Source organism: Danio rerio, chromosome 16 (assembly GCF_052040795.2).
Source record: "Danio rerio strain M-AB ecotype USA chromosome 16, GRCz13ab, whole genome shotgun sequence".
Taxonomy (NCBI): Eukaryota; Metazoa; Chordata; class Actinopteri; order Cypriniformes; family Danionidae; genus Danio; species Danio rerio.
Window position 1 is genome coordinate 24376270 of NC_141036.1, and position 11759 is coordinate 24388028.

The 11759-nt window shown below is 35.3% G+C and overlaps 1 protein-coding gene across 1 annotated transcript in view; it reads right to left on the minus strand.

Moving 5' to 3' along the window:
• Positions 1-1698, minus strand: part of LOC147833333 (uncharacterized) — a 19907-nt gene extending 18209 nt beyond the window's left edge. The window contains exons 1-3 of the mRNA XM_087286961.1: positions 1432-1698; positions 693-1004; positions 270-584 (exon numbers count right to left, since the gene is read on the minus strand). Coding sequence (XP_087143087.1) covers positions 270-584; positions 693-1004; positions 1432-1492 — 688 coding nt within the window. The 5' untranslated portion in view covers positions 1493-1698. The remainder of the gene's footprint in view (positions 1-269; positions 585-692; positions 1005-1431) is intronic.
• Positions 1699-11759: the final 10061 nt, after the last annotated feature.

Genomic DNA, 11759 nt, shown 5'->3' on the forward strand with positions numbered 1-11759 from the left:
TACATGTTCTCCCCGTGTTTGCGTGGGTTTCCCCCGGGTTCCCCGGTTTCCTCCCACCACCCAAAAACATAAACCATAGTCAATCGACTAAAACAAATTATCACCCAAAACACCCTTAGTTTACACTTCTCACTGCGACAAGCAGGGGAGTTCTTGAGACCTACCTGAGCTCGAACTCCCCTCACGCCCTTCTAACGAAAGATACATTCTTGAAAATGTAATTAAGAAACATTAGACTTCTAATACTCACTAGTATTTTTATTTTTTACCTGAATAGTTAACAGTGAATGAGGCTGAGGTCTTCAGTTGATTTCCCTGAGTAAGCTGACATCTCCACTCTCTGTTGTGATCTTCATTTAGGAGTTTTGTAGTCAGACTGATGTTACAGTGACTTGAGGTGAAATCTGATATCTGATATCTAGAGTCTGTTGTCAGATTCACTCCAGCCTGATTCACCCACATCAGCTGATATCCTTCAATACTGACCAAATAATCACAAGAGACTCCATAATAATAATACAGCTGACAGGAGAGAGTCACAGATCGGCCAGCTCTGATCTCAGTCTGTGGGGATGATAGAGAGACTAAAACAGATAATAAATCAGAAATTACATGACAGTAACTGTTTCGCTAAGCATGTACTTTTTAAAGAGAGAATTGGATTCAAATGAATCAATTTATCCTAAATTTACCATTAAGAACATGCAGGCAAACACTTGCATCAATTCCTTCTCGTTCTCCATTCACATATTGTTGGCAGTTGTAACATCCGTAATCTACTTTTGTGGCGTTCATGATGTTCAGAGAGCAGTCAGAGCCCAGACTCAGTCTCTCACGTCTCTCTATGTTGTTCAGTTTCCCTCCAGCAACCAGTTCAACTGTCTCTGAATGTCTGGTATAGAGCCATGTAGTTGATGTGCAGCCAGAAAGAGCAATATTACAGGGCAGACGGACATTTTTTTCTGAACTGAGGAATACATGAGTGTCTTCTACTCCACAGATACCTAAAAAATGGTTTGAGGGATTATTCTATTATAGAAAATACTACATACACACATGCACCAAGTGCATGCTCTGTAACAAATATCAGATTATCATAAGAAAATACAACTATTTTACATATTTGCAAAAAAGGGACTTATTAGTACAACTGAAAATTTGAAAAGTACCCCCAAATCACAAGCCTGAAACCAATTGTCATTGGGGGATGAGCTAATCACATTAAAATATATTTAATCTAAATTAGCCACTAAATCAAAACATTATGGCTTTCATTGAATTTGAGGAGTTGAGGAATTAAAGGTTATTAGCAAACACCTAGATGGCTAAAGATCACATCTAGCCCTGTGCATAAAACCTAATATATGATATTATTATATTATATCTATCTTTTTCACCAGTGTTTTAGAAGGAATACAGAAATGTGTTTACCTTTGAGAACTGAGCAGAGAATCATCAGTCCCGGCAGTAATATGTAACACTTATCAGCCATCTTCTATTTCCTTCAGTTTAACATTGGCAGCTTGTCTTCTGTTTGTAGCTTCTTGTGATCACAGACACCAAATAAGTCTATATTGTGCTTTTTCAACAAGTTTACACAATGTAGCCTCGTTGATACTAGCCTGAGCCTCCAGACCCTTGCCAGCTTCTGTAGTTGAGATTTTGAGACCAGATAAATCTGATGCAACTTTAAAAAGAAAAGAAATGAAGAAGAGGAACTACCAATGAAATGATTCAGAATTCACACCCATTGATCAAAAATATGTTAACGGATCATGGAATTAAATGTTAAATCAGTGTAGGAAAACTAGGCAAGGCAAGGCAAGTTTATTTATATAGCAGATTTCATATGCAATGGCAATTGAAAGTGCTTTACATAAACATGAATAAAAGAAAAAAAAGTATGAGAAAATAAAAACAAATAATTTAAAGTTATTAAAAAAATTTAAAATGCGCTAAAACAGCTTTTAAAAGACTAAGAAAAAAAGGCATAGTGTAATCTGTGGGACATAGCACAGTGCTTATTCAGTAAAGGCACAGCTAACCAGATGTGTTTTCAGTCATGATTTGAATGTGCTTAATGTTGGAGCACATCTGATCATTTCTGGAAGCTGATTCCAGCAGTGAGGGGCATAGTGGCTGAATTTGGATTCACCCTGCTTTGATTGAACTCTTGGAATTTGTAGTTTATGGGATCCTAGAGATCTGAGTGATCTATTAGGTTTGTATTCAGTAGCGCTTGCACGATTACTGGTTTCTGCTAATCGATTTCTTTTCAAAATACTCGAGTTACTCGACTACCCGTGGTTCGAGCTACTAGTTAAAAAGACACAAAGAAATCCTTTTCAATACGCTTTATTAATTCATAGCCGAATGCTGATTTCATAGCGCTTTCATAAATTGTCAAAACATTATATAACTTTTTTATGTTACAGTGTAATATTAAAAAAAGCTGCACGCAACATTGTCATTTAACATCTGTGTCATAAGCTTGCTGTACATGCGAAGCAAACTCATGTTCATCCTGTAATACTTTAAGTTATTAAAGTAACTATATTATTTTTCAGCCGTAATAAGAACTAAGTGAAGCTTAATTGTTAGACCAGTTCGGAAAGATAAAAATAGTTCTCGTCAACAATACAGCTGACCTGCAAAAAGTATATAAATAGCCTAAATTAATAAATAATGCCTAATTAAAAAGTTGAAATTGAAAATACTTAAATTAAACATGTATAATACAAAAAAAAAAAAAAAAGAAAAAAGCTAGGCTAATTATCGCATTTTATTTATACATTTAATGTAGGCTATAGAAAGTAAAAGTAGCCACACCCGAAACCTAAAATGTGTCCTCAAAACTCATACTCATAACACAGTATTCATAAAACTAATTAAAAGATTAATAAAATTATTCTGAGATAGGCTAAATCTCATTCAATCATTTAATTTCTGCTACGTTTCAACAGTTACTAAAATAACAAAATGAACGAATATATAAACTTCAACCAACTTCAAGATTATGCGAACGATCATGTGCGCACAAGTAATAGTCTGTTATACAACAAGTAGTCTGATTAAAAAAATAACTCTAATATTTAAGTTTCCAGCTGTGATAACAAGAATGAAAATTATTTTGGTTCAGAAAATAAATAGTTCAACAAGCGACAATAGTCTACAGCCAAACAGAAAATAACTTTTAAATAAAATATTTAGAAATAAATTATTTAAATGAATGAAAAATATGTTAAAATAATAAATAAAATACACACAGACGCAGTAAAATAACAAATGACTGCATGATATTTTAACATGCAGACATAATGTATGAGAAAATGTATTTCATATTTAAAAGTCATAGAAAAAAAAAAACAGCAACGCAACTATGAATGAAAAGCCCGTCTTGCAATTTAATCATTTTATATCTACCCTGTTTTTGACAGCAATAAGGGATAGAATCTTACTTCCTCCAACTTTATACAGAACACAAGTCATCCCCGCTCTCATCCTCTAGTCAGTCTTTGGTCAAGCTCATGGATCGCTGGTTTACATTTAGAAATACAAGCGTATCCACGTGAGAGGGATGCAGGTTGCTTTTTGTCTTGTTACAGTGTTGCCGGTCAAAGAAAAATTCTTTCACTTCGTGTGTTGGTGGCAGGTATAGCAAGAAATTATTTCGCTAGCTTGGATAGTAGAGGAATCTGATGTTCATTACATTACTCTGTGTTTCCTATAGGATTTTTTCATGCTGTCGCGGCAGGCCTTTTTTATACAGATCTACTAAACACCTATTGCGTTATTTCAATCTCTTTGCTTGTGCGCAAAATTATTTAGATAAATCATAATATGCAGAGCAATAGATACTATAAAGTATACTTACGGAAACTGTTAATCTAACTGAAAGCTACGTCGTGTTTGCTGGCCTCACGCATCACGCACCTGTCAGTCAGTCAGCACGTAGCCTTTAAGGGTTAAACAAATGACAAATGAAGTTTGCGCTGTTATAATTCACGTACCTTTTTAATACGTTTTGGTGCGATTATAACCAGTTATTATGATGTAGTGGCAATTTTCTTTATAGAGGCTCGCTCAGTGGTCAAGAAGACAAATTCTTACCCAAAGTGTCTTTTAAGGTTTTATTCTTTGCAAAGAAGGTCACAATCATACAGCAACGACAGTTTCTGCAGAGTGAGACACGGAAACAGAGTGTGCTCACACTTTTATCTGGTTTGTACTGCTTACGAGGTCAATTCTAGTTCAGCCTAAACAACACATACTATGTCAGGTGTGAAAACCATCCTGCTGCTTTCCAGTCATATATCATACAGCCCATGCCCCTTACCCCTAACAGATGTTCATCGTAAAGCCTAATTGGGAAGATAAGGACCAGGTGGTCACGTATAGGAATGTAAGGCTGTATAAACAAAAGTACATGGTGAACACAAGTGACTTTTCACACATCTAAAGATGAGGAGTAAGCAAGTTTTCACTACACATTTTCATCCAAAAATGAATTTCCATTACAATAAAACACGACTGAATGTTTTGAATTGGGAAGCTGTAATGTTTTTGGTGTGGCACCCTGACACGGAATAATTAATGTAGCAGAAAACAAGTAACTACCATTCGAGAGAATTCCCTGTGGTGTTAATGTTGATAATGTAAATTATCTTGAATTTAATCCTTAGTTGTAGTTGGAAGCTTAAACCTTGGATCGTAATGTTTGTTGGATAAGTTTGTCGTTTTGATGTCATTTGGTAAATGCACGCTCGAGTAGTCGATTGCTTCTGAGAGCGCCGACTAGTGGTTGAAGTAATCGATTGCTTGACTAGTCGACTAGTCTATGCAAGCCCTAGTATTCAGAGAGCATATATGTAATGTATTGAGGTCCTAGGCAATTTAGCTATTTATAGACAAGTAGTAATACTTTATAATCTATTCTAATTGTAACTGGGAGCCAGTGTAAAGACCTGAGGACAGGTGTGTGATGTGCTCTAATTTTTGGGTTCTGGTCAGAATCCTAGCCACAGTGTTCTGAATCAAACATAGCAAAATTTTACTGGTCCAGATCAAGCCGACACAATCAGCTTTTGCTTGGCCCACATGCTGCATTGAATTATGGTACATTACGGTTTTATCTTAAAGTGACCTGATTAGTTGAAATTTTTAATTAAAAAATAATTAAAATGTATTTTAGGACTTCCGGTTTTCGTCTTATTGAGAATGGTCGCATAACTTCATAGCTCCGCCAATTTGCACAAAATTTGTTGCCCCATAGCTAAATAATAACAACATTTAAATACTAACAGAGTTATGGATGGGGTAGCTATGGAACGAAGGGGAAGACAAAAAAGAAACACGACAAAAGACGACGAAAACAACCCAAATGTACCTGAGCAAACTAGCACGAGCTGCGACGCTAAAGCTAACCCTACACCTGAGGGAGAGCAAATTAGCCTGGCAAAGATTCTCAACGAAATTAAGGACTTTCGACAAGATAGCCACAAACACCTTCAGGACATAAAAGAAGAATTAAACAAGTCGAATAAAAGAATCGAAGAGGCTGAAAACAGAATTGTCGAAGCGGAGACCCAAATTCAAAACACGGAAGAAGTGTTAGAAGAGATGCTACGGCTAACGGAACAGCTGGAAACCAGACTAAACGACCAAGAAGGGCGAGCCAGACGATCTAACATAAGGATTTACGGGGTACCAGAAAAAGCTGAGGAAAACTTTTCAGATATGATTCCCTTCCTGGAGGACTTATTGAAATCCACCCTAGTTCTGACTGATGCTACTCCGGCGGCCCTCCAAATTGAACGGGCTCACAGAGCGCTAGCGCCTATTCCATTACCCACCGCCAAACCCTGCTCGATCATTGTCAAGTTTCTTAACTACAGAACAAAAGAACTGGTCATCAAAACTGCCTGGGCGAAGAAGGCGATCGAATGGAAAGGCAACAGAGTTTTTTTCGACCATGATTATGCCCCTGATGTGTTGTGGAAACAGAGGGAATGCCAAGAAACCAAAAGGATGCTGAAGGACCATGACATCAAATTCCAAATGCGTTTCCCAGCCAGGTTAAAGGTGTTCTATACTGAAGGCACAGTTCTCTACAACTCCGCGGAAGAGGCATCGACTGATATGGAGAAAAGAGGTTTCCCGATAACCACACACAGCTCGCCCAACTCACTGATTGAGCGCGTTCAGCGACTGACGTGGAGAAAATCCGGCAAAAAGCATGGTACATCTACTCGTTCACTCCCCTCATATAAAGAAAAACTTCTTGCATTTAAGCATCCACAAATAGTCGATTAAGGAATAAAAAATGGCCTTAATGAGGGCCAAAATCACTTGAAGGTACTCTTTAGTCCCTTTTAAGTTGGACGCTTTTATCGTCTTTTGTTAATTTTATTGCTTTGTATTATATACTTTTCTTCCCGACTCGGAAAATACTTGATTTCTTTAAAGTGCAAATTGCTACGAATGGAAAAGACGAACTGTTACTGAGTCTAAATGACTTGTGCATGGGCCCTTGGTAGGAGGCAAGTACAAGAGGCTTCCCCCATGGAGCACATTTATCATCTCTGCTCACCTAAGGGTCGATATGTTGCGACCTCATATGTGGAAGTCGTGTTTCACTTTTCATTTACATTGACTTTCTTTCTGTTCAAAGTTCAATCTGTTCTTTGTTTTTCGTTGAGTTCATGTTCACAACCACTTCAAAAGGGGGCGTTACCTGATCACTGTTACACGAGCTTAATAACAAGAGATAAAAAATATCTGGAAATATGTGAATCAATCAGAAAATGCATAATTACATAAAGGTAGCATCATACAATGTTAATGGCTTACTTAGTCCAATAAAAAGAAGCAAGATTCTGACCAAACTTTAAAAAGAGAAATTTGAAATTGCTTTACTTTAAGAAACCCATCTTATTGTAACAGAGCACAACAAATTGAATCGAATGGGCTTCAAATACATTTTTTCATCCTCGTATGGATCTGGACATAGGAGAGGGGTTGCAGTCTTAATTTCTAACAAAATTACTTATGAACATCTTACTGAAATAAGGGACAGAGAGGGAAGATATATAATGATTAAAGGCAGAGTAGAGGGCACCCTAGTCACTATTCTTAGTGTATACGCCCCTCCAGGTAGTAAATGCTCTTTTTTTAAGACCCTGATAGATTTAATAGCATCAGAATCACAGGGTATCCTTGTTTGTGGTGGAGATTTAAATGTTTTATTAGACCCTAAATTAGATTCCTCACATTGTACCACCCAGCCAACAAACTCCTTAAGAAAACAAATTAATACAATGTTAAAAGAAATGGGTTTAATTGATGTATGGAGATACTTTCATCCAGGACAAAGAGATTATTCATTTTACTCACATCCACATGCATCCTATTCAAGAATTGATTATTTCCTGGTATTTGAAAAAGACAAGTTTAGAATAAAAAATTGTAACATATGACTAATTGACATATCAGACCATGCTTTAATATCACTCTACCTAAATTTGGAAAATAAACCAAAAAACACTCACTGGAGATTAAACTCTGGCATACTGAACAATATTGCTATTAGGGACAAAATTATAGTTGAAATAAAACATTATATTGAGCAGAATGATAACGGATTAGTTTCCCCAACTATTTTATGGGATTTTTATGTTTTATGTAAAGCTGTTCTTAGGGGTAAGATCATTGCTACTACATCTCAACTAAAGAGATGCAGGCTTAAAAAGCTTAACACACTTAACAAAAATTTAAATAGATTAGAAATGGAGAATAAGAAAAGCCCTAACAAAAATTTATACCAGGAAATTAAGAAAATTAAAACAGAGATAGACTACCTTTATACCCAGGAAATAGAGAAAAAACTTGTGTTTTTAAAACAAAAATATTATGAGACGGGTGACAAAGCAATGAAGTTATTGGCTAGAAAGTTACGCAAGCAACAGGCCGATACAACAATACAGAAAATACAAGACCCTATCAAAACAGCTATTTTATAAATCAGAAGATATTCAAAGAGTTTTTGAAAACTATTATAAAAATTCCCAAAAACAAAAAGTAGATCATGGAAAAATCAACTCTTTTCTTGCTTTTCTAAATCTACCGTTAATTAGCAATAACTGGAATGCTGAACTATCCACAGATATAACAGAGGAGGAAATAAATAAAGCGATATCCAAGCTTAAAACAAACAAATCACCTGGGGCCTCATTTACGAAGACTTGCGTGGATATCTTACTAAAACATTGACCCAATGACCCAAATGAATCATTACCTGAATTGTGGAATACTTTACATACCTTTGGGTCTATGTCAGGATTTAATTTGAATATTAAAAAAAACACAAGTATTAACCTTTAATTATAACCCTCCAAACGATATTAAAAATGAGTATCCTATAAAATGGGATTCTAAATGTATTAAATATTTAGGAATAAAGATTCCCAGGGACATGACCAATTTAGAAATGCTTAATTATGGTCCCATTAATAAGACAATAAAATTAGACATTGCAAGATGGAATCTTCTACCATTTTTTAACATGAAATCTAGAATAGACTCAATCAAACAAAACATACTTTCAAGACTGCTTTACTTATTTCAGTCTTTACCTGTTCCTCTTGCGAAAAAACAATTTTCGGAATGGGATAGACTGATCTCTAGATTTATATGGCAGGGCAGGAAACCAAGGATAAAATTTAAAACCCTGCAATTGGGTAAAGAAGAAGGAGGGGTTGCCCTTCCATGTTTGCAAAAATATTTCTGGGCAGCACAACTGAGATGGATATTCTGTTGGTGCAATCCAGAATACCATGCAAGATAGAAAGATACAGAGATTGGTTGGTATGATGAGTTCCCCATTCAAGCAACCATTGTGGATCAAAAATTAATAAAACAAGATAATCAATGGATCAAGGTAACCTTAAAAATTTTGTCTGAGATCATTAAGGTTTATAATCTAACAGTCTCGATGAAGGTTTTGAAATGGGCTTCATACGACTCAGACTTCAAACCAAATACTTTAGATATGCGTTTTAAAATATGGACTAGGAAAGGAATAACAACTTATTCTTCAATTATGGATAGAGGATATTTATTAGATTTCAATTCAATAAAAGAGAAATTTAATTTAGACTCCAAAGACTTCTTTAGATATCTTCAGCTCCGACAACATTTCTATCAAAACATTAAAAAAGACACTGATGGGGATACCAATAAGAGTGCTCTGGTTAAATTATTCTCCTCTGCGTATATGGCTGAACCAATGTCAAAAACAATAACTAAATCATATAAATCACTGATTGACCTACAAGGGGATTCATCTCTGTACATTAAAGAAAGATGGGAGAAAGAAAGTGGCATTATCATTTCAAATGAGGATTGGCTAAATATATGTAAATTACAATGGGCTACTTCCCGTTCTTCATATTGGAGAGAATTTTGCTGGAGAAATATTATTCGATTTTTCCTTAGTCCTAAACAGAAAATGTCATTTCATGGAAACTCAAATTGTTGGAGGCATTGCGGCTCACAGGATGCTAATCATTTCCACATATTTTGGGGATGCCCTAACATTAGAAGTTTTTGGAAAGAGATACATAGTACTTTAGAATATATCTTAAATTTTTCAATTGATTTCAGCTTTAAGATACTTTACCTAGGTATGCTTTCAATGGATTCCTTAGATAGAAAAAGCAAATATATGTATAGAATTATCCTTGCTTCAAGTAAGAAAGCCATCACTAGATGCTGGTACAAACCTAGTCCACCATAAATACAATTTGTATTTACGAATTTGAATATATACGATTTGATAGATATTTTGAAAAATATATTCATTATGGAAAAAATAACATACAATGTACACAATCAAACAGATATATTTGTCGACTTGTGGTTCAAATGGATTGAATACATTACTCCCATTCAACCAAATGTTTTTCTTTTATAGAATTTTAAGACTTATTTTTACTGGTTATATTGCCCCTATATATGTGTATGTATATATGTATGTATACATACAAAGTACAGATTGTTAAGGCAACATCATTTCAATAGATTGGCATTTGAGATGTACATGGTTTGAATCAAGGGTGAAGTGGTAAGGAAAATTGAGCAGCAAGGATAATAATCTCCTTTTTGAATGTAGTGATTGGTGTATTGTACACATGTGACATCAGTGCAAAGTAGAATGTGAGTAAAAGATCGGCAATAGACCTAAGGGGATATTCAAGAACTTGATTGTGGATGTTGTGAAATGATAAAATTAGCTTAGGGCAAGAGATACAAGCTTTTGGGCATGGCAGTTGTGGTAGATGAGTGAAGGTAATTCCATCAGCAGAGCTGGGAAGAAGAAACAGTTACAATATTTAAGATAAGAGAAGTAAGTCTCCTATTTGGAATACTTTCAGAAATAAGTTTAATGTGTCTGCATTTAAAAATAAATTAGAGTAATGAAAGTCAATTAAAGTGAATAAAGGTAAATAAGTAGATAAATAAGTGGATATGTGATTCAGTGAATAGATAAGTAAATGTTTTGATAAAGTATTGGAAATTTAAAAAAAAATTGAGCAATTACACATAATTGTAAGGAATGATTGAAAGAGCTGAAGATGATCCCTTTAGGCCTAGTTTAAATATGTTAAAATAATAAACTTGACTGGATTGATTTGTTACCTTTTGCATTAATAAGTGATTGCATGGAAACTGACAGAAACAAGCAGCTAACACTGTGTAAGAGTTGAAATATTGCAAACATTCTGATATCTTTGACAATTCAAAACATGAGCTGAAAACAGAGACTGGTGACTTCACAACCCAGCAAGGGGGAATGCGGGAAAAACCAGTTCCTGCTGCATTTGCATATGCTGAAACTCAGCTTCATCCCCCCATCTCACGCATATGGTCATTTCAGTGTTTGAATGTTCTAGATTAACCAAACTGACTTTAACTATCATGTTTGATATCATTTGAAATGTCTCAGTGCGATTGGTACAATGGTCTCATTCTCTCAGAAACAGACATAATCAAAACAATAAATATATAACTTCAGGCATCTTTTGAACCACTGTGAAGGGTGTGACTTTCCACTAAGTGTGAATGCCTTTTGTTATTCACACCCCCTTCCTTGAGGGAATTCTTGGATTATTTAAGGTAAGGTCTGAGAAAGGCCCAGCGCGATTCTGCCTACCCAGATCAGCCCATAACATGGAGCCTAGGCTCCACGTTATGTAAAATTTACACGTTATGTAAAAGGTCAGGTATGCATCTTTTCATCTTGGATTTATCTTTGATAATTTGATGTTTTGTATTGATCGTTTATGAATTGACTGATTGAATTGGCATAATACATTTACCTGACTAATAAATTGTTATGTTTTGAATGATTCAAACAGAGTTCGTGTTATTATCTTTAGTAGATTGTGGTAATTTCATAGCACCACAAGCCCCTGTTCAGGTTAGTAGCGGACTAGGACACGGTAGACGAAGCATTTCGGCACGCTATACGATGTCTCTAGAGCTCCGACTAACAAATTGGCATTTATTCACGTATACTTAGGCTGTAAAAGGATATCTAAGGGGATAGTCCTTCACCCGATAAACTTATAATACTATTTAGATAGTATAGTGATTATTTAAAGTTACTACTAGTTTAAGTACGACTGGTCTGCTTAATTCTATAGTAATGATCGTTATATGACTAAATAGCTCTGTCTGATTTAGGAGGTAGCAGACCTATG